This window comes from Phalangium opilio, unplaced genomic scaffold (assembly GCF_054372755.1).
Source record: "Phalangium opilio isolate 3A_F unplaced genomic scaffold, DU_Popi_V2 ptg000487l_1, whole genome shotgun sequence".
NCBI lineage: Eukaryota > Metazoa > Arthropoda > Arachnida > Opiliones > Phalangiidae > Phalangium > Phalangium opilio.
Window position 1 is genome coordinate 1,775,089 of NW_028324237.1, and position 27,893 is coordinate 1,802,981.

The 27,893-nt window shown below is 38.7% G+C and overlaps 2 protein-coding genes and 1 long non-coding RNA gene across 5 annotated transcripts; 2 read left to right on the forward strand and 1 right to left on the reverse strand.

Annotated features, from left to right (window-relative positions):
- Nucleotides 1-2,443: 2,443 nt before the first annotated feature.
- Nucleotides 2,444-3,907, reverse strand: LOC149593858 (uncharacterized). The gene is made up of 2 exons (XR_016379526.1): nt 3,564-3,907; nt 2,444-3,477 (listed from the first exon to the last, which is right to left on the reverse strand). It is a non-coding gene; the product is annotated as an uncharacterized LOC149593858 (long non-coding RNA).
- A 2,013-nt stretch (nt 3,908-5,920) lies between these two features.
- On the forward strand, nt 5,921-8,614 carry LOC149593859 (uncharacterized). The gene is made up of 2 exons (XM_089861670.1): nt 5,921-6,814; nt 7,528-8,614. The coding sequence occupies exon 2, from the start codon at nt 7,827-7,829 to the stop codon at nt 8,592-8,594; it is 768 nt and encodes a 255-aa protein (XP_089717796.1). The 5' UTR covers nt 5,921-6,814; nt 7,528-7,826; the 3' UTR covers nt 8,595-8,614.
- Nucleotides 8,615-19,178: 10,564 nt separating this feature from the next.
- Nucleotides 19,179-27,389, forward strand: LOC149593860 (uncharacterized). 3 transcript variants are annotated; one of them, XM_089861697.1, is made up of 10 exons: nt 19,179-19,698; nt 19,775-19,834; nt 24,189-24,375; nt 24,439-24,690; nt 24,759-24,806; nt 24,882-26,018; nt 26,076-26,138; nt 26,633-26,850; nt 26,913-27,072; nt 27,137-27,389. In XM_089861697.1, the coding sequence occupies exons 3-10, from the start codon at nt 24,189-24,191 to the stop codon at nt 27,322-27,324; spliced, it is 2,253 nt and encodes a 750-aa protein (XP_089717823.1). In that variant the 5' UTR covers nt 19,179-19,698; nt 19,775-19,834; the 3' UTR covers nt 27,325-27,389. The 3 variants fall into 3 exon arrangements, with proteins under 3 accessions (XP_089717823.1, XP_089717824.1, XP_089717825.1); XM_089861698.1 differs by lacking the exons at nt 19,179-19,698; nt 19,775-19,834 and having other exon boundaries at nt 23,196-24,375; nt 26,088-26,138; XM_089861699.1 differs by lacking the exons at nt 19,179-19,698; nt 19,775-19,834 and having other exon boundaries at nt 23,196-24,375; nt 24,882-25,991.
- The last annotated feature ends 504 nt before the right edge of the window (nt 27,390-27,893 follow it).

Here is a 27,893-nt window from a genome sequence, read left to right on the forward strand (position 1 = left end):
TTCCCAAGGCTGAAAATTGGAACAGATTTTTGATGAAAACCACTCACTTTCATTTTACGGAAGGGCAGGGTGCTACCGATTATCGTAAAGAACTTGCTAAGTAAAATTTAACAATTTTTCCGCGCTCAAATTGAATGTCCCTTCTTAGTAGGATGACTATTATTTCAAATAATGTAAACATTTAAGTATAAGAAAACTATTTATTTGCAAGTAAACAATTAAAATCAAATGATCACTAGATTTTGCTTTCTATTTAACCGTTTATAAACTACGTTACACCCCAAACTTTGCGATTAATGATATTATTTACTAATCATTGCGATTAGTGGTATTATTTACTAAACATTACGATTAATGGTATTATCTACTAAACATTGCTTTAACGTTGCGAACTCTCGATTTTGAAGTTATATACTGTCAAATGACACTATAATTTACGACTTAATCTTATAAATAGACTAGCATCGTTAGCCGATATCGTAAATTAACCGATGTCAATATCAAAGCTTAACTGAAATACTGATCCAGTTTTTTAAACTCAATGAATCTGAAATATCAATATAATCAAGATCTCATTCAAGTAAAGAGAGAACGTTCGAGTCAGTCTAATCCGCTTCCATGAAGTCAAAGTTATCTTTTTTTCTGGGAGGGGCCGAGTTTAAGTCGGTTTAGCCATAGCCCACTCGATCCGCGCAACCAGACGCTGCGCTGCACGTGCTATAGCTATAGCGAGAGCAGGTTGCGTCGTGACGCGCGTGATCGAGGTGGGTATGGGTTTAGCGCACCACCTACTAACCGGAAATTACTGAATAAAATGTTAAATGGACAGGCCAGTAGCCACTCGAGAGTCGGCCTAGGCAAGAAGTCGAAAGAAACTATTGACAACAATGTTAAGTATTAGTATACGATTCAGATTAATAACATCGGATCGGCCTTATTAAAAATATATTTTTTATCAATCGGGAAAGGAACAGATAAAAATAACGTGGTATTATATTAAAATATGGCTATTTACCTGAAGTTTCAAACGTAAGCCTTGGTTGTTCTGGCACTTAAGGAATATAATAGTGGCCTTTCCTATTTTCCTTGTTATAATAATCGAATAACTATTGTCTATTTTACTATTTACTATTCGGTCTATATTTATATCGACATAACCAGCACTATCAACTGTTGCTCTAATAAACATTTCTACTAATTCTGGAGTCAGTTTCCCTCACATCGAGATCGAGTACGACAATTTTGATAAATAATGAATGGATGGTCCACCTGGCGGTGTTAGTGTATCGATAAAATGGCTGGAAGATGAAGGTAAACTCGACCAATCTCTCTTTACAAGAATGAGATCTTGATATAATCCTTAATATTTATAAATATTAATGCAATAACGCAGTGTAATCGTCTCAATTAGTAAAATCTATTATCGGTAAGTGTACTGATACAATTGGATTTTTGATAAAAGTTCCTATATAGAAACTATTTCAAAGAAACGAAAATTATAGCTATATTTCTCCTTTAATATCACAAAACGTTAAACTTTCTTTTTAGAGTAGAAAACAATTCAGGAATTAAGCAAAAAAGTTGCCAATTTTTGTGTCAGAAAATAATAGAGATGGGCCTATACCAGTTTAAACCGATACCGATATGATCCGATACTTCGGAAACCGATACGTACCGATACCGATATTTTACCCGATCCTTCGATTAAACCGATATCAAACCGATACCGATATGGTATCGGTATCGGCCCATCTCTACCCCAGTAGCACTGCCGACGTAGGGCCTACATGGTCGGCTTTGTGTGTTACCGACGAGTTGGTAAAAAGTCACTAATAAGTCGGGAGAGTAATGGTTTGAGAGTCGAAATGACCGCCCGGCGGGACGACGGCCCGCCAGTTTTCAGACTGTTATGAGGCTACTATAAAACGACTGTTGGCCGACTATATTTCGGCGTCATTATGCCTACCTAAAGCCGCGCTCAATCCGACGATTTCCCGGCTTTTTATTATTGGAACGGTAAATCGTCGGTAAAGGGCTGGTAGAGTAAGGGTTTGAGAGTCGAAATGTCCGCCCGGCGGGACGACGGCCCGCCAGTTTTCAGACTGTTATGAGGCGACTATAAAACGACTGTTGGCCGACTATAGGTCGGCGTCATTATGCCTACCTAAAGCCGCGCTCAATCCGAAGATTTCGCGGCTTTTTAGTATAGGAACGGTAAATCGTCGGTAAAGGGCTGGTAGAGTAAGGGTTTGAGAATCGAAATGTCCGCCCGGTGGGACGACGACCCACTGGTTTACCGACTGTTACGACACGAATGAAATAGGACCCTCATCCAACACGTTTGAGAGTCGACTTAACCGCCTGTCAGCAAGAGGTCCGACGCTTTTGCGACGATCAAACCTTAACTCGAGGCTTCATTCGCTTATAGTAAAGGATACTGATACCAAGTATTGAAATTTCTTTAATACATTTTCAATGAAAATCACTTTAGAATTTGTACTTTGAGTATTTCAAGTAACATACAGGTTGAGCATCAATTATAAAAATTTCAAATATTAAACAATGTATTCGATATTACACGACTAGTCGAATGGAAATATTAGCTGCCTAGCTAATTGGTTTTAACCAAAAGTAAAATTTTTCAGGGCGAGTATAATATTTACATCAATTAAAGCATTTATTAATATTCATTGTTAATATCTTCGATTTAGGCAGTTACTATCTCTTAAATTACAAAAATCTTAATGAAAAATATGCAGGGTCTCCCTGACCTTTTCCCAGACCTTTTAAGGCGGTAGGGTAAATTTTTACAGCACGTCTTAAGTGCTTATAATTAAATAAACTCTCTACATTAAGTTTTCCAATGTATTTGTTGCACCAAAATGAATAAGAATAATTTTTACTATAAATAACAGTCTTAAGAGCTTTATTGAAGGCATTTACTTTATAAAAACAATTCTAGACATTTTTAAGGATTGCTCATGGAGTTTTCTGTGTTAAGAGAGGATAAGGAGAAACTTTCATTACTCTTTCAATAAATACTTTTACCCACTAAAATCAAGTTCCCAGAATTTGCCAAAATTTTTAAAATTTCCCGACTTTTTCCTGACCTTTCGGCCCATTTTTAAATTCCCTGACTTTTCCAGGATATCCAGGTACTGTGGCAACCCTGATATACACTTACAGATTTCTTTAAGGAAAAAGAAAAACATACAATTCTAAAGGGTATTATTTCACACATTTTTCTCTTAAAAGTTTGAAACCGCAAAAAAATTCTGTAACTAAAACAAATTGAGATCTATTTTGGAATTCAGTATTATTTTCACAACCAAAAATCTTTAATATATAAGGTTTTTGAACTCCAAGCACCCCAAAACACTTGCTTCTTTTATATTCAAACAAAGAAACTGAAGGTATACATAAACGTTTAAGTTTTGGTTTCACTTTATAGGGGTGTGGTTCCCAGCAGATGAGAAGCTAGGTAAAAAAGCAAAGGCTTATGCATAAAACTGGCTCTAAAAAGTAAATAAATTGATAATTCAATAACAAAATTCAAACCTTACGTGACAAACGAAGACGTTTCTAGTTTATATAGTGTGACAAAGAACCTTAGCGATGAAATTAAAAGTAAGCAAGCCTAGAACTAATCATTTTCGACCACAAAAATCTCGTTTAAACATTCTAACGACCCAGCCGCGTCAGAGATACTGGAAAGGCTAACTTGCTTTCGCACTAGCAGCGCCCTCTTCGATGATGACGTGCATGGCGTTATTTTAGTTACGCCAATAGAACAGAGGCGTGTCATCTGACCCGAGAAATTACAGGAGGGAAAATTCAAACTAGAACATCAGATGTGTTTTCTTGCTTTGCAGTTTTTTGTAACGTTATGTTTCTAGTGTTGCCAAAAATATAGTATTATCAACTTCTGCTTGTGGGTCGAAATATAGTATAAGTTAAATATATAACAAAAAAATTTGGTGGCATATGCGGAATAGTAAAAGTCAAAAAAACCGTCCCACGGAAAAAGAAGGCCTATACAACAGCTTCGTTTTTCATTTTACTCTTTTAAAACGTGTCCATACCGACTAGCGGGAAGGAGTTGGTAATCAATTGGCAAAAATGGGTAACATGTTTAGGACGGTAGGCAAGCCTACTTCAAACCACCACTGTCGGATAAATGTCGGTTACTAAACGGCCTAAGAATAACTTTGCTTTTAATTTTACTCTTCTTAAACGTCACAATAACGACTAGCGCGAGGGAGTTGGTAATCAATTGGCAAAAAATGTGTTGGAATTTTCTAAACGGTAGGCAAGCCTACTTTAAACCATCTCAGTTCCAACTGTCGGATAAATGTCGGTTACTAAACGGCCTAAGCATAACTATTCTTTTAATTTTACTCTTCTGAAACGTCACAATACCGACTAGCGCGAGAGAGTCGGTAATCAATTGGCAAAAAATGTGCTGGAATTTTCTAGACGGTAGGCAAGCCTACTTCAAACCACCACAGTTCCAACTGTCAGATAGATGTCGGCATTGCCAACTAAAAGAAGTAGTCGGCTTCATGAGTCGGAAAAGTGTCGGAATAAGCATGGTACAGCTGACTGGACCGTAAACCGACTATTCGACCTTTAACCGACTGTTATGCGGAAGGCTTGTGCTACTGGGGGAAGTAAGAAATCATACCTCATTAGGGTCAAACATGACCCCGCCTCCCTCAAATTCCCCAGCTGTGACGCGTAAGACGGCCAAATCTATTAATGAGCATCAAAACTGAACTCATTCCAATGGTCAGAACTTTTGTACTTTATGAGGGAAGATCCAGGCCACTGGCTCTTGGTCTAAAAGAAAAGAGCTAAATTCCGTGGCATAACATTATGGAACAAGTTGAAAGAAAAAGACTCAATTATATGAGGATTTTTTCTCATATATTTTCCTATTAAAACACACTTTCTCCTATAATTCCTATTTTTCCTATAAGGAATTCTAATTTTTGCTTAACTCTGTGGTGTTGCATTGGGCACAGCCCCCCCCCCATGGAAAAAATAATGATCGGCGCCCCTGGGAGGATAGTACTAATATTGAAACTTCAAAACTTACCGAAATAGAAAATGCTTAAAGAATAACTTTCAGTCAGTTCAGTCTGGCGAATTTTAACCTTTTTTTTATCTCAAAGATCGGTTAAGTTTTAAGTACAAAATTTGTCTCAAAAGTATAATTTCCAAAAAAAATTAAGTACTTTGTTCTTATGATTGAACTACATGTTTCTTTATTAATTTTAGACACACCTGACCCCACCCAACTAGGATTAAATTTCAAAGAGGCACTTCAAATATTTTAAGTGCAGTTCATAATTTTAAAAACTAGTTAGTTTAATCTTAAGATAATATATAAAATTCACTATATTTAATCAAAAAAGTACACTCAAAATTAATTTCTAAGTGTGAGTAAAGGTTAATAGTCACAATGGAAAAATTAATTGATACTAGATAAACTACCTCGTCCTTACTGGAATTTTTTAGGTACAGATCATAATTCTAAAAACAATTATCTTAATTTTATTATTATATGTAAAATTCACTATATTGAATCAAACAAGTACTCTCGAAATTAATTTTAAGTACGCGCAAAGGTTAAAAGTCGTTATGAAGAAATGTATTGATACAAGATAAATTTTTATTTCATCTAGTGAAAAGTTAAGATAAGAAATATTTCCAATTTACCATTAGGGACTATAAAAGAAAGGGAAATCCACCAACTTTTCATTAAAAATCTTTCTCTCTCTCTCTTGGGTAAGTCATATTTTTAATATTTTTCCTTACACTCCGCGAATAATTTCTAGAAGACGCTTCTTTAAAACTTACAAATCGGAAAAGGACCTTAAAAAATAAAAACGTCCAGAAATTATGAAAAAACAAGATGCCCCCCAGGTTTAGGGTCGTAATAATGGTCATATCGTACCTTACTTAACAGGCGTAACGAAAATTTGTGTGAACAGTCTCTCGACGCGTTGCCTTTACACAGCCGACGGTAGAAATTTTAACTTACGCCGGCGTCAGGCAGTAGACCATTCACACTAAAACTGAATTTTAAGTTTGGCGGTACATATTTTTGGGTCAGGTGACAGATTTGAGTGGTTTCATAACATCTATTTCACACTCCGAATTGGTATCTTTGTCCTCTTTTCGCTTAGATCGTACAAGAAGAGATATTTTCTAACCTCCAAAATAAAGTCTTCCTTATTAAAATCTTTTCTCTTTTTACATCCATTTATAAATTTTAGTTTGTTGGTGGAATGTTTTCGATAAGCCTTGGTCAACCACAAAAAATGGCCGCTATCAATCGATCTCGCGTGCGTGTGTTTGTTCGCTCTCGAAATTTATGACGTAGTCACTGGGATAATTTCATTGGCTGAGCGTTGCCTAAGATATAGCTTAGGCAACGGGCTGAGGCACCGGCGTAACGCAGAATACGATCGAAAAAATAGAACACAACTTAGGCCCGGCCGAACGCAATTTCCGTCGGGCTCGGCGTAAAGACTTTTCGGTCGCACCCATTTCTGCCGGGTTTCCGTCGTGTTTTCCGTCAAGTGGGAATCTAGCTTTAAAAAAACCTAAATTGTTTTTTTTGTTTAGAACCTTAATGTTGTAGTCATCGCATTCGTTTACTGCCCAAGCCGGTAAACATTTCTACAGGCGTTTGGTCTAAAAGAGCTGGAATTAGGCCAGATTTATGTGACGTTTTTCTCGGTGTCCCTTTCCCAGAATTGTTACTGATTTAGAGTTTAGATATGTTTCTACTTTCAAATCATTTCAGGTGAGGGAAGACCGTCTACTCCGAGGTTTTATCGGCCCGTTTTGTCTATCCATAGCATTAAGGAGCGAAACATAAAATGACCTCAACTCTTAGATTCTTGAGATTTATTGACTCTTTTTTCAACGAAACGTAGGCGATCTAACCAACGTAGATTACGCAAGTAGAAACACCGCAGCGAACAAAATTGTTTTAACATTAGCTCGCCCAAAATCCAATGGGCCGTTGCCCTTATACTTTATCTGTAGACCTTGCGATGATGCATTACATGGAAAATACCGGCGCTTGCGTTTGGACACTTACCCCCCCCGTACCTATTGATTTACCCTTGATTATTTCAAGAAGCCTAATTACATGAAATTCCACGTGAAAAATGCAAACATGTCAGCACTAATATACAAAAAAAGATCCAGTAATAAATATGTTCCTGACTCCACCAAACAATCATTTAACGAGGGCACGGCTTTCGCGTAGCCAGATGCTTCTTAATCTATTCTTAACTTTGTTGTATCTCTTTCTCTTCTCCCTAAACACCCCTGATATGACAAATAATATAATAGGTCCTTCTGGAGATATTAAAACATATTTAATACTCTTTCAATAACCTCGTCTTTTGTTTAACCGACTTACATTAGTTTCTAATTATTATATCTCGAGACTTAATTATCTTGCTCGTACTAATTTCAACTTTGATATTTATTCCTCTCTTTCTACAGATGGAGACTAACATGGACGATTTTACGATGCGTTTTGATATGGAACCATCGTTTCCTTATGGCGAAACGTTTGATATCCTCGAACTTCAGTACGATAAGAGCTTAGGCAAAAATATCGATGCCATTTTAGAGACTGTCAGGTCATCAATCGATCAAGAAAAAAATTGTTTCGAGATTTCGCTGAATTCCCAAGAATATCATAATCAAAGCCTCACGAATATCTATAATTTAACGGGTAGTAATAGCACGGCGAAAATGTCCAAGATGTGAACTCTCGTTTTCAATTTAACGAAAATCTCATGGCGACCCAGTATCTCGAAAATTACGAAGCTCCTACGGACTACTCTCGAGCGCTCCATTCCAGTTTTTCGCGAAACTGTGATTCAACAGCGAACAACACGCCAGCGTACCATCCTCAGATGTGCCATCCACAAGCTTACCACCAACAAACATACGATCTACAAGCTTACAATCCACCGAATCCGCCGCAGACGGACGATCTAATAGGGTACCATTCACTAACTCCGCTAGCGGCGAACGATTTTCCATCTTCGCCGCAAACTAATGACATGACTCATCCTTCATCGGAAAAGAAAGACGACCAACAAAAAGAAACAGAACGCGTTCAAATCTCGGAAAACGAGCCAGCTGTAAAATCCGATCCAAACATCGTCGCAAATGACGCGGCGCGTAAATCTCGCGACGGCGAGATTGCTACTTCCGAAACAGATTCAAACGAAGGCTTTGACAGTAAGGTTAGATATAAAAGAAACATCAAGCGAATCGAAAAGATCATATTTAATTCTAAATCGAGTAATTATGAAGAATCGAGTTCGGAATCGGATTATAACGAAGAATCAAATTCGGAATCGAGTGCTGATGAAGAATCGATTTCGGAATCAAGTGCTGATGAAGAATCGAATTCGGAATCGAGTGCTGATGAAGAAACGAATTCGGAAAGCGATCCTAATTCGTCGCAGGACTCTAGCTCCTCGTCGGAATCGGATTCTAGTGAACAGTCTGGATCCGATGACGAAATTGACGGTAAAAAAATAAAAAGAAAATAAAAATGCTAAAAAAAAGATAAGCGATATTTTAAAACGCGTTCCCGAAACCGATTCGGAAGAAACGTCGGAAGACGAAAACACTTACAACCTATCTAGTCTAAAAGAAAAAAACCTTTAAATAGACAGGCTAAAAAACAAGAAAATTTCTTTGTAGACTCGGTCGTGAACGCGGTCGATACCCAATTCGAGAATAGAAAAATTAAATTAAAAGAATTACCCCCAAAAATTTCTTAAACCGCTAAAAAACTAAACGCAGAAATATGAAAGACGTTAAAAAAGGTAAAATTTATGAAGAAGTAAAATTTTATAACAGAAACGACATGGACAACGAGAATGAAGATGCGTCGAATTTACGAGTCTTACAAAAAAAAAACAAATTATATTATCCCGAAGAATTCGGTTTAACGTCTCTTTACGAAATAGCTCATAAAGAGAAAATGGTAGATTCCTTCGCGTTGGGGACTTACTTGCGAGATTCGGCTATAAAAAATTCTTACGTTAAAAGTAAGCACTTTAAAACTAATTCCGATGAACTGGACGAGGATTTCATTTAAAAATCCGGAGATTTAATCGAATACCGATTATTGTACGGGGTCATTCCGACCAAGTACAGAAAAGTAGCCGAGTGTTTCATGATGGAGTTTTGTGGGAAGCGCGAGGATGACGCTTCCGAATTAAAAACAGCAGCGAAAGAACGCAAGAACAAATCTCCTGTATCGACTATAAATAAGGTCAGTTTCGACGGTGAAATGGAACTTTTCATTAAGTGTTATTGGGACTTGGAAACTACGGACTTAACCGCTTGGGATAATGAAGCGAGTCGTAAAAAAGCGAAAAATTTGCTATTACAATTAACCCACTCTTTCAAATCTTCTATCGGTATATATGAAAAAAAAAACAACTGCCACCAGTGCAATGACTTCCATTGTAAAAGAAGCGTTTCTCACCATAAAACAAATGGCCAATTTCAAGGATCCGTTCTATAGTATTAGCAAAGAATGCATGCACGTTATAAAAAATACTTAGGACCGATTTTAAGTATTAGCGACACAACGAGTCACAAGAATTGGGAAGGCTTCTTGGAAGCTCTAGCCGTGCATCATAATATGTGTAACCACACTTATAATAAAATGGTTTTAAGCGCGAAACGTTTCATAGACACTTTGAGGCATTTGAAAGATATCGAGAAACCAGAGTTTAGGTTTAATATTATAGAAAATATTACTTCTAATTTCGCCGCTGTTTTATTCGCTGTTTTAGTAAAGTGTTGCAGGATAAATTGGACGTATACTCGGCGACGCGATATTTAGGGCTTTAACGCGTTAAAGTTAGTATATTATAACGATATTAAATTATACTTCTCCGTATGAGAGCACGACATTTTTGTGAAAGACATTTGGGTGACGACGATTGGGTGTCCGACAGTTGGGATCGCGACAATTTGTTACGTTGAAAATTGGGTGTGCGAAAATAGGGAGGGTGTTGAGAATTGGAAGAGTTTAAAATTGGGTAAGCGACAATTTAATGTCAATAAAAACGGCAGAACTTCGATTTGGGCGAATAAAATTTTATTTTGAAATATATTACAAACATCTTGTCATATTCAATTTTATTTCGTTAAAGGTAATTATTTAAAAACAATGAACCTAGGTTAGGTTTGGTTGATTTAGGTTTGATTCAGATAAGTCAGATTAGGTTTTGACTTTCGCCAAAATTTTATTTCCTACCGATAGAAAATCTGCAAAATTTTCAATTTCTCTCTCTTCGAGTCCTTCTTAAAAATATTTAACATCCCCAATAAAGTCGGAGTCGGTTATATCAAAAATTTTAGAATAAAAGCACCGACAATTTATTATAGAAAATATTCTATCGTTCGTTCATTACGGACTTAATTAGTTCCTTCCTCTACAAAAAGGTTTTCGAAGCGAGGAGCCAAACGTTGTCGTATAGTACAACAGACTGATCATAGCAAAAGCCCATCTACCAAAACGACTCTTCATTCAGAACAAACTTTCGATATAAATTGGGCGAAATTAATGGAATTTAAAGTCAAAAAATTAAATTCATTTCGAAATGGGAAATGATATTGGACGAGGCCGGCAGCATCATTAATCACGAATGTCGCCTGAGTATTGCGAACGATGATAATGGTGGTAAAAAGTTCTATCTTTAGTATTCTAATTACAACTACCGAAAAAACTCTTCTCCGGTAAGTTATATACGAAATTATTCTCCATAAGGTTCGCTTCGATACATTCCGCAGCCCAGACCCCAACATGCGAATCTGACAAGCAAGCCCAGAGTCGGATATGGGCTTTTGCGCAGAAAGCCCAGACCTGGACCCGGACTACATCTCAGAAAGCCCAGACCTGGACCCGGACTACAGCTCAGAAAGCCCAGACCTGGACCCGGACTACAGCTCAGAAAGCCCAGACCTGGACCGTACTACAGCTCAGAAAGCCCAGACATGGACCCGGACTACAGCTCAGAAAGTCCAGACCTGAACCCGGACTACAGCTCAGAAAGCCCAGACCTGGACCCGGACTGCAGACCAAAAAGCCCAGACATGGATCCAGACTACAGCCGAGAAAGCCCAGACCTGGACCCGGACTACAGCCCAGAAAGCCCAGACCTGGACCCGGACTACAGCCCAGAAAGCCCAGACCTGGACCCGAACTACAGCCCAGAAAGCCCAGACCTGGACCCGAACTACAGCCCAGAAAGCCCAGACCTGGACCCGAACTACAGCCCAGAAAGCCCAGACCTGGACCCGAACTACAGCCCAGAAAGCCCAGACCTGGACCCGAACTACAGCCCAGAAAGCCCTGACCTGGACCCGAACCACAGCCCAGAAAGCCCAGACCTGGACCCGAACCACAGCCCAGAAAGCCCAGACCTGGACCCGAACAACAGCCCAGAAAGCCCAGACCTGGACCCCAACTACAGCCCAGAAATCCCAGACCTGGACCCGGACTACACACCAGAAAGCCCGGATGGCAGGGCATTAGAAGAATACTCAGGAGCAGCAGCTTTCGTTTAATCGATGAAATTTTAATTTATTTTAAATTTTCAAATCGACCGAAGATATTTCCTTGATGTTGCATCGTGTATATAAGTTGAAGAATCAATAAAAATTACCCAATTTTCCTCTTTACCTCCCGTTAATTTTGAAATTAAAGAAACAAATATCCTAAAAATCTTGGAAGCGTGTAACCGTAAAATTTAAAACTAGGAAAGGGGGAATAATTTCACGGCTCACAAAGATATTTAAATTAAACTAGACAATTAAGAAGTTCCCAGGTTACCCGTTTAAAGGACTTATTGTCCATGACTAACTATATTTACCAAGTAGTCCATTGTCGAAAGAAGACACAGTTCGTAATCGAAATAATACTTGTCTTTATTAATCAAAACACGTCTGTACTTGAGCGCGGATACAAAAGACTGACCCTGAGACTGACTGCCGGCGGGGTTTTTATCCCCGCGACAAAATGTTTTTTTTTACAGTTTGACAGCGGGAGAATTTGGCATTATACAAAATTTAGTATAAAAAATATAAATTGAGTAAAGCAGACGACGCGGTTTTTTCCCGGGAAGGAGGTTCTGGCTGTGGACGGTTACATCCTCCCCCCCAAAGAAAAGTCGTCTGCTGCGGCACTCTTGTTTCCAATCCGCTGAGTCTTGGGCAGGCGGCGAGGAGGGCTTCCTGGTCTCGGCAGCAGTCTTCTGTCTCTGCTGATTCTCGCGATGGCGAATTCCATGGGCGGCGTCAAAACGTTATGTTTCGTTCCGAATAGTCTCCCATGGTTCTCGCGAGATTGCTTGACGGGCAAAATTAAAATCACTAGACGTCACATCTGTGATTGAATACAGGCGTAGATACTGTTCTACGTCTGCGCGAGACCGAAGAGTCTGATGCGGATGATTAGCTGGAGGGTGATAATAAATGTCCATGTTAGGACCTCCAGGCTTTGGATGCTTCCTCAGCACTATCTCACGTTTCCATCCTTTACGAAAAGGATTGACAAATCTCATAGGATTTATGGGAACAGGGTTGGACAATTCCGTATCGTCTTCCTCAGATTCAGAGGAAGAACTGGAATCGTCAGGGTGAGACAGAGGAGAGGTTGGAGGGAGAGACTTCTCCCTCGAGCTCCTATCAGGAGAGGAAGGTGGAGAAAGGTCTGGCGGTATCCGATTCACTCGGAAAACCGCTGGAGGATCTGAGAATAAGGCGAAAGCGTCTGGTTCAGATTCCGCAGGTAGATCTGGTACTTCTTCCGAGGGAACATAAGAGGATCCATCATCATCCTTGGATGAAGATGAGGTTGAGGAAGATGTTTCTCCAGACGACTCAGTTTGTGCTTCTTGGTCTCTCAACAGTCGTTGTCTTCTTTCTCGTCGAGTCTCACGACGTTCGTCACCAGTACTGTCACCAGTACTGACTCCAACGTCCTGAAGTATAGGTACGGACTGTGACAATGTAGAAGATGAACTGCTTGAAGTTGAGGATGTCTGGCTTCCGTCCGGTTGGCAGACATCTTTGTTTGACCAATACAGCTTTAAATGAGCGATATTCTCGATTCCTTTCTTTTCTCCGGTTTCTGGGTCTTCTAGATGATATCGCAATCGATCTATCTTCTTTGCGATTTTGTAGGGACCATCCCATTTGGGACATAACTTAGCGGCGACATCACGTGCCGCTTGAGACAAGGGATGCGTCTCCTTCCAGACAAGCGCACCAACGGGAAATACAATCCCTTCCCGCCTCTGATCGTAGTAGCGTTTCTGGTGTGCTTGTGCTTTCTTGGCAAGTTCTTTATACAAAGCAAGTTGCTTTGCTAAAGCTGAGAGCGATGCGGACCTTTCAACAAAGTCCGCTACTGTCATACCCACGTCCAAGTCCCAGGGAAATCTCGGTTCCCTACACATGTTAAGGTAGAAAGGAGTTCTTCCTGATGTGGTATGTGTAGTCGAGTTGATGGCGAACTGGATAAATGGTAAGTTCTCGTCCCATCTTCGGTGATCTCGACAAACGAACATCGAAATAATTTCTCCCAGAACTCTGTTTGTGCGTTCCACGATGTTACTCTGAGGGTGATACGGAGTGATGTATCGTGGTTTGACTTTGAACATTTTGAGAATGTCCTTCCAAAGTTGAGAAACGAATTGTGTCCCATTGTCGCTTACGATGGCTTTCGGACATCCGTAGCGAACTATCATGGAGACGAGTTTCTTCGCGCACGTTCTGGCGGTGATGTTCTTCATCGGGTACAGTTCGACAAATTTGTTAGCATAGTCCGTGAAAACCAGGAGGTATTTGTGATGGTGACGGCTTCTTGGTAGAGGTCCCATTATGTCCACTCCCAGCAAATCAAATGGCTCAATAATGGCCATAGGCTGCATAAGACCTGGACGTTTTCTATTGCGGGCCTTGTGCATTTGACACAAAGGACATCCGCGGACGTACTCGGTAACGTCCTGCCGGAACGATGGCCACCAGTATCTGGTCCGTACTTTGTCGAAGGTACGATCCCGACCTCGATGTCCAGATAGAGGGTGGTCGTGAAATAAGCGGATGGCGTCCCTCCGGAACCGCTGTGGCAAATAGATCTTCGCTGGTTGTCTACCATATGCCTTGCGATACAAGACATCGTTCTTTAGTTCGTAGTACCGATGTCGTTGAGGATTATCTCCTGATAACTGGACTATGATGTCATTTGTGGCTTGTTCATCTTGTTGGGCCTTTCGTACTTCTTCTAGTGTGAAAGAGTGGTACAATGTGTGATTGGCGGGAGGAGCTAATCCGCTACTGGTTGAGGACGAACTCGACGTCATTGAAGAGGATTCCGCTGGACTGGAATCTTCTGACGAGGACGATGAAGTCATGTCTTCCAAGGACATGGCTAATAGCGAAACAGGCGCTCTTGATAATGCGTCCGCAACCTTGTTCTCAACTCCCTTCTTGTGTATGATCTTGATGTCATACGTCTGCAAGTACACTGCCCAACGAACAAGTCGAGAATTTGGTTCTTTCAAAGTAAATAGCCCCTGGAGCGCTTTGTGATCGGTGATCACAGAAAACGTTATATTCTCCAAGTATGGCCGGCACTTTCCAACTCCCCAATAGATGGCAAGACATTCCTTTTCCGTGGTGGTATATCTTCTCTGGACGTCGGTCAGTTGCTTACTGGCATAGGCAATAGGTACCTCAACGTCATCTTGAATTTGGGACAGGAAAGCTCCAAGTCCAGCGTCGCTAGCATCCGTTGTCAGGATACACGGCAACTTAGGGTTGTAAGCCGCTAAAGGAGGCGCCATGCAGATCGCATCCTTGATGGCCTGGAACGCTTCCTGCTGTTCTTTCTTCCACTGGAACGGAACGTCCTTTTTCTTGAGATGGTTAAATGGGGCAACGATCTTGGAATACTGCGGGATGAATCGAGAGTGCCATCCCGCCATGCCCAGAAATCTTTGGATTTCTTTCACGTTCTTTGGGACGGGAAAGTCTACTATAGCCCTAGTCTTGGAGGGATCAATGTGAATCCCTCGTTCATTTACTATATGCCCTAACACAATGGCTTCGCTTTGCACAAAGCGACATTTCTTCGTCTGAAGTCCCGCTTCAGACAGTCGGTGAAAGACATATTCCTAGGCTTGCTAATGGTCTGCCCAAGTACTGGATGGAATGACGATGTCATCCAGATAGAAACAGATGGAAAATTGATGTCCATCCCTGAAGACTTCGTCGATGAGTCGTTGAAACGACGACGGCGCATTGCATAGACCGAACGGAAGTACCTCGAACTCGTACTTTCCCCGCATGCGTGATAAAAGCGGTCTTCGCTTTCGCTTGCGGATGGAGATCTATCTGCCAATAGCCGCTCTTTAAGTCCAGTGCTGTGATGAACTTCGGGGCACCCATTTTTCCTAATAATTCTTCTATTCGCGGAAGCGGATACGGATCTTTCACGGTCACTTTATTTAAAGCGCGATAGTCGACGCAGAAACGTATCTTTCCGCACTTCTGGTGGATAAGTACCACTGGCGACGCGTAAGGACTAACGGATGGCTTCACGATACCGTCGCGGATCATTTCGTGAAGATGATCTTCAATTATCCGTTTTTTCTCGTCGCTAACACGATACGCGCGTTGACTAACGGGAACATCGGTGGTAGTATGTATCTCGTGATATACTAAGTAAGTGCTTCCCGCTTTTTCCGCAAATAGTTTTGGAAATCGTAATAAAAGAGTTTTTAAGTCTTCCTTCTGAGTAGGACTAAGTGTAGGCGACGCGACAGCTTGTTCAACATCCTCGATAATCTGAGGTGTTGGAGTCTTTAACCCAGGGAGATTAAGTACGAATGGAAACGTTGTTCCGTCAATCTGACACGTTTTCGTACCAAAATCCAAAATCGCCCGATGTTTATACAGGAAATTTTTTCCCAGAATAAAATCGTTCGGTAGTGAGGGAACTACGTGAAATTCCTGCGTTAGTTTCAACTGTCCTAAGCGGAAGTCTATTCGCGCGCGTCCCTTTGTGAAGGTATAACGTCCATCGCCTAACACTATACATTGAGTCTCTTCTTCTTCCGGAAGTACTAAGTCTGGTTTTAAAGTTCTGACTAAATTACGCCACTGATATAAGCTGATAAAACACGCATCAGCGCCTGAATCCAGTCTAGTCGCGAAAGTCCCATGCGAATACACGGCTTCTATGGCCACGGGAGGATCAACTTCACAGCGACGCACATCCATAGAGCCAATTTCCATAAGGGGCTTTACTTTCTTCGCGCGGCGGGAAGACGATCCCCTTTTGGTCTTCGCGTTTTCCGAAGCCTGTCTTTGCGCGACTTCTTGTTTGTCCAGACAGGTGGTGGCATAATGCCCTAAGAGTCCGCATTTATAGCACTCTACACGACTTAAGTCGTTTTGCTCGGGCTTAACCTGTGTCGGAGTCTTTGGTCTGTTGGTATTTCTTGCTTTAGGTGTCGCAACCTTTGATTTTGCCCCTCCCCCCGGCGGTTTAGTAAAAACCGCGGCGGTGGGAGAATTTTCTTATGTTGTCGTTGAAGACATGGATGCGTCTCTCGGGGAGGATATTTTTCTTGCAAATACCAACAAGTTCAGAGTCAGTGTACGGAACGCGTAGATTTTGATTCATCGCGGTAATTGTAGCGATATACGCGTCAAAAGACACACCGTCAGATTGTTTAAATTGTGCTATTTCTTTTGCGGAGGGATTCCTCCGCTCGTACCGAAAAGAAATAGTCTCTAACGCGCCTTCTACTGTACGCCACGTTAGTACTTGATTAGGCCTATTCATGTCTCTAAACCAGATTAAGGCACGGCCCCTTAATATTTGGGGGAGAAGCGCGATAATGTCATTGCCCGTCATGCTGTGATATTCAGCGAATTCCGTCAAAGTCAGAAGGAATTCCGGCGCGCTTTCACCTTCAACACCACTAAATATTAAGTGAGGGGGTGTTTTGGCCTATTTTTGGCGGCTGGTCTAGTTCCTATGTTCGCTAACGTAGTTGCAAGTGTTTGAATAGTTTGAATCCAAACATTGGACGCTGCACCTTGCGGTAGCGGCGGCGGAGGTGGGATTCCTCCGGCCGCTTTTCCTTGTCCATGCGTAGGACTAGTACCAAGGCTTGGAGGAGTGTTCCTCCTCGGGGGAGTATAAGATCCCGGTAACTGCGCGTTAATCGCGGCGATTAAAGCATGCGGATCGGCGGGATTCATGACGCGACAGTTGATGAGTTCAAGCAATGGCACAAGTAATGTTCACAAGTACGCGTTTAAGTACAAATGGTAATGTCAGTCTTAACGGATCCTGGCAAGCTCGCCACTTTATGTAACCGTAAAATTAAAATGTAGGAAAGGGGGCCTAATTTCCCGGCTCACAAAGAAATTAAATAAAACTAGCAATTGAAGAAGTTCCCAGGTTACCCGTTTAAAGGACTTATTGTCCATGACTAACTATATTTACCAAATGATACATTGTTGAAAAATAAACGCAGTGGTAGAATAATAATACTTTGAATTTATTGAAACAAAAAAACACGTCCGAACTCGGAGCGCGAATACAATTGAACTACCCGCAACTGACTACTCCGTTACAGGCGGAGGCGGGGGTCTTTTATTTCCGCCAAAAATGTTTTTTTTTAACATTGACAGCAGTGGCGCTTAAGGCGCCACTTCGGGACAATTTGGCATTTATACAAACTTTAGTATAAAAAATAATATATGAGTAAGGCAGACGACGCGGTTTTTTCCCGGGTAGGAAGTTCTGGCTGAGGACGGTTACAGGGTTAAGGTTAGTTTATCATTTCAGATACGGAACAAGTTTAAGCGATTATTTACCAATTGACGGTTTTTAAGTGGGTCCCCGAATCGGAATTAAATAGTTTAATGACAAAAATCCCCAAAATACCCGATGATAATAATCTAGGATACATCATCGAATGCGACCTTCTTTACCTCCCGGAAATTCATACTTTTATATCGGATTTCCCATTGGCTCTCGAAATGCTGAGCGTTCAGGTTTCTCAACTTTCACAATATTGTCGAGATGTGTTAGATGAATTTAACATACCTCCTAAAGAATCAAATCCGAAATTAATTCCTAACCAAATGTCTATAACGAAGTATGTTCTTCATTATAGAAATATAAAATTTACTTACAAGGTATGATCTTAACAAAAATACATCCCTAGTAGCACAGGCCTATTGGCAAAAGGTTGGGAAAAGGGCGGCTTGGTTGGTTGACCGTTGGCAATGGCATACTGCTGGCTTTATGTTCAAAGCCACCAGTAAATAAAATCTGCCAGCATATAACCGTCAGTTAACCGCCATCGTAATTGTTTTGATGCATTTTTTCAACTTAACATCTTTGAATAAGAGATATTATGAATTCCATAATGTTAAAAGAGAATATATTTGCATTATAGCTACTTTTCATATATAAATCAAAACGCTTTTCTTTTAAATTACATTTCCTACTGGCATAGTGTTGGAAATCCCACCTCGTTCCCACCGTAAGCCCATCATCTTTATCTACAAGCCGACATAAATAATTATTATATTGATTAATATTAGCAATTAACCATAATAATCTAATTCATAGTGATATTGAAAACTCTTAAAATTTTATTAACGTTAAAATATTTTTTAAAAGTCTGCGGCCCATTATGGGTGCTGGTTTTTTGGCGGTTATCTGATGGGGAAGGGTTGGCACCTCTAAAACATTCCATACAAAAACCTATTTAATAATATTTAATAATATTAATTCATCTAAAAGTACAAAATTCTATTTACTTGCATTATCGCTATCTTTTAAAAAACCACATATTAATTGTTCAATTTTAAATAGAGCAAAAGGAAAAAAACCGAACCGATTTTATGCCTATCAAAAACATATGCTTTGTTTTTTATATATATTTGTGAAAGCAAGCTCTATTTTATAGCGAAATATTAGGCGGAATGATACTTAATGTAAAATCACGTTGGAAGGGAGTACTATTGACAATTTTTTGCGCTATTTTATTTTCACCAATGGAGTTATGAAAGCTGGAGGCATAACCTATGAACAACAATTTTGGAGTCGCTCTACCGCTTCTAATCCTATTAATCCTCCTTGGTTGTGAACAGGCTGAATGATCTTTTCCCTTTCAACTTTCAAGCTCCTATCTTTGTTTTTTATGTTCCCTCCTTTCCAAAATTTCCATTCCCCTTTCTCTCCACGAACACACGTGGTGAATGGGTTATTCTTGTAGCGAGGTTTCAACACAACAGTAGATCACTACGGAGGCTGCGAAACCAGTCTATCTCCGTCTTTTTTAGTAAAACGCTTTCGGTGTATCACGCGTGCTGCGACTTTTCTTTGTACGAAGAAGTATTCAAGTTGAAACGGTGCGCCTTGTACGATACCGGGCGGTTTATTTATATTTCGGAGTCGGACGCGGGTACAACGGTCAGGTCAACGAGTAGTCGTCGCCATTTTGCTCTAGTCATATTTTCAGTACGGTACCGATTTAATTTTTTCCGGACTAGGTTACAACGAGTGGTCGTTGCCATTTCGACTTGAAAAATTTTAAGGTAAATATATTTTATTAAATATTAGTATTTCACTGTACTTGAAATAATTTTTGCCCAATATTTTACTTTTTGGAAGGATTATCTAATATCTACGATTGTGGAAAACACACAAAGGCCTAAGTGGAATTTTTAAAAGGTTATGAATATTTAATTACTTAAATATATATTTAGAAATCCCATAAGTCTTGCTTAGCTAGTGTTTCGTTAAGTTTCAAATTAATTTCTGACGGTTTTCAAATTTATTTGAATAATTTGAATTTTTATATTCAATAACGGGGCAATACCCCAGTGTTGCCAGTCATTTTTTAGTACAAAAAGTTAGCCAATTTGGAGCTAGATATAAGCCGAATTGATTTCGAAAGCTGTTGGCAACACTGCCATCTTTACTGTAAAGGAAGGGAGGAATTTTCTCCTCTTAGTGTTTGAGTAAAATCTTTCATAGTTGCATGCAGTAATAGCTCCACAATATCGCTGGGGGGTGGTGAGAAAATATGAGGTTTCAAAAGGTGTACATTAGTTTATAGATAGCTGAGGGAGTTCAGGCACTGTAAAGAAGTTTGATTCTGATGCTTTATTAAGTGTATAACATCCTTTCATGAAGTGTTAAAATAAGATAGCTTTCAACATTATTTTAGATTAAGCTTAATGTTTTGTTTGAAATATTAGTTTGATCTCAAAAGAATGAGAAATTAATTTTGAGTAAGGTTAGTGTATATTCAAAGATAGTTTGATATACAGTGCAATATATTTAAATGGATATGCGGGGCAGTTAATTTGTTTTAAAGGGATATACAGGGGCAACTAATTTATTTTAATTGGATATACAGGGGCAACTAATTTATTTTAAAGGGATATACAGGGGCAATTAATTTATTTTAAAGGGATATACAGGGGCAATTAATTTATTTTAAAGGGATATACAGGGGCAATTAATTTATTTTAAAGGGATATACAGGGGCAATTAATTTATTTTAAAGGGATATACAGGGGCAATTAATTTATTTTAAAGGGATATACAGGGGCAATTAATTTATTTTAAAGGGATATACAGGGGCAATTAATTTGTTTTAAAGGGATATACAGGGGCAATTAATTTGTTTTAAAGGGATATACAGGGGCAATTAATTTGTTTTAAAGGGATAAACGGGGCAATTAATTTGTTTTAAAGGGATAAACGGGGCAATTAATTTGTTTTAAAGGGATAAACGGGGCAATTAATTTGTTTTAAAGGGATAAACGGGGCAATTAATTTGTTTTAAATTGATAAACGGGGCAATTAATTTGTTTTAAAGGGATAAACGGGGCAATTAATTTGTTTTAAAGGGATAAACGGGGCAATTAATTTGTTTTAAAGGGATAAACGGGGCAATTAATTTGTTTTAAAGGGATAAACGGGGCAATTAATTTGTTTTAAAGGGATAAACGGGGCAATTAATTTGTTTTAAAGGGATAAACGGGGCAATTAATTTGTTTTAAAGGGATAAACGGGGCAATTAATTTGTTTTAAAGGGATAAACGGGGCAATTAATTTGTTTTAAAGGGATAAACGGGGCAATTAATTTGTTTTAAAGGGATATATGGGGTTCGGTTAATTTGTTTTAAAGGGATATATGGGGTTCGGTTAATTTGTTTTAAAGGGATATATGGGGTTCGGTTAATTTGTTTTAAAGGGATATATGGGGTTCGGTTAATTTGTTTTAAAGGGATATATGGGGTTCGGTTAATTTGTTTTAAAGGGATATATGGGGTTCGGTTAATTTGCTTTAAAGGGATATATAGGGTTCGGTTAATTTGTTTTAAAGGGATATATGGGGTTCGGTTAATTTGTTTTAAAGGGATATATGGGGTTCGGTTAATTTGTTTTAAAGGGATATATGGGGTTCGGTTAATTTGTTTTAAAGGGATATATGGGGTTCGGTTAATTTGTTTTAAAGGGATATATGGGGTTCGGTTAATTTGTTTTAAAGGGATATATGGGGTTCGGTTAATTTGTTTTAAAGGGATATATGGGGTTCGGTTAATTTGTTTTAAAGGGATATATGGGGTTCGGTTAATTTGTTTTAAAGGGATATATGGGGTTCGGTTAATTTGTTTTAAAGAGATATATGGGGTTCGGTTAATTTGTTTTAAAGGGATATATGGGGTTCGGTTAATTTGTTTTAAAGGGATATATGGGGTTCGGTTAATTTGTTTTAAAGGGATATATGGGGTTCGGTTAATTTGTTTTAAAGGGATATATGGGGTTCGGTTAATTTATTTAAAAGGGGTAGTTATTTTTTTATTATTATTTTTAATTTTATTTACTATGGAAAAAGTTACACTCAGTAAACGGCAATTGAGGAGAAACAGAGCTAAATATTTGAAAAGTGTAGTTGATAGGATATCCGAATATCCGCAGTCTATATCTGAAAATAATTGTGTTACTCATGTTGAAGATTTACGAAATGGAACTAATACTGTATGCGAGAGTGAGGGTTATATTAGGGAAAGCTTCAGTGAAAGTGATAAAGATGGGGATATGGTGTTTGATATTTCTGCTACATCTGATAGTTCTGAGAGTTCTGATAATAGCTTTGACAACTTTTCAAGTGGCATAACCACTTCTAGTTCAAGTTCTTCTGATGAAGAACCTTCCGATTTGGCCCAAGAATGGATCATTAACCACAATGTAGATACAGTTAAAGTTAACAGCTTGCTTAAAATATTTAAAGATCACGGTCACAATGAGTTACCCAAAGATTCTCGAACACTTCTAAAAACTATTAGGCAAACTTCGGGAATTTCGAAAGTGGCCAATGGCGAGTACTGGCACATTGGTTTCAAAATTGGCTTGAAAACATTTTTGGATTTGCATCCTGATTATGATGAGCCTATTTCATTTGCAACAAACATTGATGGTATTCCTTTAACTGATAGCTCAACCACCAATTTTTGGCCTATTTTGGTAGGCGTGTTTAGTTTTAAGCATGGCATTGTTGGAGATGTATTTCCAGTAGGCGTTTTTTGTGGTGATACGAAACCGGGATCACTTGCTGAATATCTAGATAACTTTATCAAGGAATTATTAGATCTCAGTGAAAATGGGTTTATTTATGGTGGAAAGTCTTTCATATGTAAACTAGATGGGCCCTTTATTTTGGATACTCCAGCCAGGTCTTTTATCAAAAACACAAAGGGTCATACGGGATACTATTCTTGTGACAAGTGCACTATTCAGGGGTTTATGCTAGATCATAACATGATTTTCCTGCAAGATATTACAGAAGAGAATGTTTCTCTTCGAACTAATAGCTCATTCCGAAATCAGAGTAACGAGGAACATCATTTAAGAGGCGCTCGTTCACCCCTTGAACTTTTAGACATCGATTTAGTAGTCCAATTTCCGTTAGATTACATGCACCTTTTATGTTTAGGAGTAACCAAGAGATTTTTAAGAGCATGGATTAAAAGAGGCAAATTCGTTGTCAGGCTTAGTACTCAGCAAGTTACAGAGGTTAAACGCGTGTATACCACATATCCCCAGTGAGTTTGCAAGAAAACCAAGATCACTTAAACATGTAGATCGTTGGAAAGCAACTGAATTTCGACAGTTTCTTTTGTATACTGGTCCAGTCGTGTGTAAGGGGATTGTTGCCAATGATGTAATGGATCATTTCAGATTGCTTCAATGTGCAGTTTATATCTTAGCTTCACCAACTTTAAGCAGAACACTCGTTGATTATGCCGCTCAACTTCTCGAATTGTACGTTTTCTCTTGCTCTGATTTTTATGGCCAAAAATTTGTTAGTTTAAATGTGCACAGTTTAACGCATATAGCTGCAGATGTTAAAAGATTTGGCCCTTTGGATGCATATAGCGCTTTTCCATTTGAGAATCATTTGCAGTTCTTAAAGAAAAAGTTACGATCCCCAAGTAAGCCCTTGCAACAATTGTGCAAACGCTTAAATGAAGGTCAAAAACTTTATTCTACAAAACATCGCACTGACGGTTTAGTTCTTAAACAACCATTTAAAGACAGGAGCCAAAATGTTCCATATGATGCACAGTCTTTTAAAAAGCTGCAAACCCAGAACTATATTTTAACGACACGTTTGGCAGATAGTTGTGTTAAATTGAACACAGGTGAAATTATTAAGATTAAACATATCTATAAGACTAAATGTAACGATGTAATGTTAGCTGGGAGTATCTGCAAGTACCATGATGACATTTTTTCATATCCTTTACCCTCGTCTAAGCTAGGCATGTTTAAAGCTAGAATTTCAAAGCGAGTGAAATCTTATTCTTTAAACTTATTTGAACAAAAATGTTTTCTTACTTTACATGAAAACAATTCTATGGCCTCAATTATTCCCCTTCTACATTATCATTAGTGCAATAGACTCTTTAATAAATTCCTTTCACAGTTTCCTGTAAGAGGGAGTATAAATTGTCCAAAGAGATGGACGAAGTTTGAAATCTTAGCTAGGGATTTTTTTGGTTATATTTAGATGTTCGTGATATTTGCGTTCGCTGAAGGAACAGTTGAGGCTGTTCCAAAGTCATGGTGCTTAAACGAAGAGTCTTGCTACTGGCCACCACAAAGACTGCACAAAGAGATAACAAAATTAATATCTACTTCAGCAAAACCAGATTCAGATTGGATTCTTTATGAGGGAAAAATTCTATTGCAGACTGGTATGTAGTAATATATTGAGCTTTCGACTCTAAATTTGTAAATTTTAATACATTTTTAAAAAGCCCTGTACAAAAGTGCACGGGAGCACCTCAAAAAGTCAGAAGTAACTTCAGACTTAGCAAGCGAAGGGGAATTCGGTCGAGGGAAGAGGAGGAGGACTACTGTTTCAAATAAAAGCTTGGCTAATTGTTTGGAAAATTCTGATTCTGATACTAATTGTTCCAATGATTCTACTGACTCCAAGATAAAGAAAAAAACGAAGGGGCGAAAAAAGATTTCACTACCAGAGGCGCCCCTTATTCCAACATCAAAATGTGCGTAATTAACAATTATACTATACTTCAGAGATAGTGGTCTTGAGTGACTTTTTATTTAATTGCAGTTAGCGGAGAAAATGTTGGCAACCGATGTAGCCAAACACTTTCTGAAAGTAAGAATTTCATCACATATCTTTGATTTTTGAGCCTTTCCTTTTCTAATATTTTCTTTTGACTTAAAAAACTAGTGGGCAGTTCGTTTCTAGGAAGCGCAGACGCTTCTCTATTAAATCATAGTCGAAAAGGTAGCGCGGAATCACGAATTTGCAATTCATCTCCGAGACTTGATAAAAAAGATACGTCCAAGACAAAATATAGGGATGATTCACCCTTTGTATGCAATGACATTGATTCCCCTTCAGAATCCAATGCAATAGATTTTTCGTCTCAATCTTGCGACAGAGAGAATTTGCTCTCCAAAATTGCAGTTTCTCCCCAAGCTAAGTCTTTGGAAGGTGTTACACCCTCTAACTCTTACCACAAAGAGAGTTCGCCTATTAATTTCCCTGTTAAATCCAACATTGCTGATATCTCATCTAAACCCAGTGATGTAGACAATTTATCGAAAGATAATGGTGACTCTCCTTCAATGCTTGTAGAACAGCTAGTTGCACCATTGGTAATAGAAAACAGTCCAGGCATAACCAATCAACAAACTAGTATTTCCTCAGTGCACTCCAGCAACGATTTAGATTCTTCAGATGGCCAATATGATTGTTCTTCTAGAACTCATGTTGAACGCGGTAATTCTGGAAAAAAACGCGCTACTAGTAAAACCTACGCTGGAAAAAGTTCTGTAGGAAACGTTCAGAAGGAAAGTGTTTCTTCTGTAGCCAAAGAAAATCACAAACGAAAAAATGACAATTGCCAGGATTCGTCAAAATCTCAAAGAAACCAAAATTTTGAAAAGAGTACCATGTCACAAAAAAGAAAAATCTTTTCGCCTTCAAAATCCAAAACAATTCACCAACGTCTTCTAACTGTTTCACCATCTAAAGCGTCAAAGAGTCGTTTGAGTCTGAGAGATCTATCGCCCGTTAAAAATAACAGGGGTAATAAAAATAATGGCGATGAAGTTTTTTCGAACCAGGAAAGGAATTCCAGAAATAAACGGCTGTTGTCTGCATTCGAAGAAAATAATTGCTTAAATGCAGGCACTTCTGTGCCTCTACAAGAATGGAGCTCTTCCATAAGCAGGCCTCAAGGAAATTCTCTAACCCGTTCTAGTGCAGACTTAGCTCTTAACACTGGAACACCAAGAACATCAATGCATACTACGGCTTCACTGGAATTTGATGGTAGAAGACCTTTGGATAGCAATACAGGTAGAAATTATAGTTATTCTAGTTTCAGTAAAAACTAACTGATCGTCTTTTAATTAGCTTCATCTCTAGGTAGATCACCAGAAGCACGTATAAACTCCAATAACTTGGATTACTTAAAAGGTATCTTTTTGTTTTTTTGGTTTTGTAGCATCAACAACATCCCATGGGATGTGCTGATTAGAGTAGACAGACGTAGAAAACATCAGGATAACTCACCCCTAAAACTTTCACGTTAATTCAGAATAATTTTCAAAGTTTTGATTTCAGCTCGCTAGCCCTAACGCCATTTTGTCATAAAGTTTTTGATATGTATAAGTTCACAAGACACGAACTTTCCACGAGCAATATAAATTATTGTGCTATCATGGAAAATTCCTTTGTCTCATTAAATTTTACATAGGAATATTTTGTTGCAAAATGGTGTTAGGCTTAGCGGGCAGAAATCAAAAATTAGAAAATTAATTACAAATTAGGGAGAAGGTTTTGGTGAATTATTCTAATATTCCTATGAATATTTTAGCAGCCTTAATAGACTAAAAATAACTCTTATTTGTTCTTTGTCCCTTCAAATTTTATCATAAAGTTGATAATATTTAATTGCTTCAAATTAACAGGTCAAAGTGATGAAAAATTCAAGCGAACGGTGATTTTGATGCTAACAGACTTAAATACCAAAATGGATACATTACTGAATAATTCTAAAGAAAGTACAACCGCAATTTCTCAAGAGTTAATTGAGATAGAAGAATTTCCTGACCTACCGCTTGCTTCACTTCAAGACGTGAAGTTAGTCGAGAGACTATTGATGGATAAAGTAATTAAGAGAAAAACTGTGAGTTTTCAATCTTCTCGAAAACCATGTATAACTTCACTTTTAAAACTGATCTTTAACAGGTGAAAATGTTTGCATCCTATGGAGGTAAAAAAGTAAAAAATTGCTGTCAGAAGTTGTTTAATAAGGTATTGACACACGAAGTAACTCTCCAATTCAACTGGGTTGGTTCAGAGAAGAAGTACCCTTTCGTTCAATTAGAACTTAAAAACGTTTTTGTTGGTAAGCTAAATGCTAGGATATTATATAATTCTTGATTTCAAATTGGGAATTATGTACACTTCAGCGGCGGTACAAATGAATTTCAAAGGATTGAAGGAATTCCAGGCTGAAGATGCAATTAAGAAGTATCTGAAAGGAGCATTTGACAGAAATGGTGGTCGTGCCAAACGAAGAAAGAAGGCTGAGGAAGTGAAACAAAAAACTGCTGAAGAAGACTCTTATGGACAGTCATCTGGTTCAGATACTGAATAAATTTTTAAACAATTTATGTGACGAAACTTTCTTTTGAAATGATTAAAACGTTTTCAGTTAATTCACGATATTTAACATTATTTAATTATTCATTATAAATAATTGGAGGCCTACGTAATTTTTGGTAATTTATGTATATATTGCAGATGATAAGTGTAGGTTAAAAGAAAAAAGTTGTATAATCTGTAGGATAATGTAGGACCATTGGTTGGGAAATATAGGCGAAGTGGTGGTACCATTTAGGCCAAGTGTTGTTTTACTGTTGGTATAGTGCAGAGAAATTGATGGGTCAGTGGTGTAAAAAATAAGGGTGAAAGTTTGGATAAATAATGGCCTAACTATTGGATAAGTGGTGAAAATATGTAGGCTGAGCGAGTGGTTATACGCCAATAGAGTGGAGGCTAAAGGATTGGGTTAGTGGTGGTAACGAATTGGCCAAACAGTTGGTACAATAGTGGTTACATGCAAGACAAACAATTGGGTTAGTGGTGGTAACGAATTGGCCAAACAGTTGGTACAATAGTGGTTACATGCAAGACAAACAATTGGATCAATGGTGAAAAGCTGTT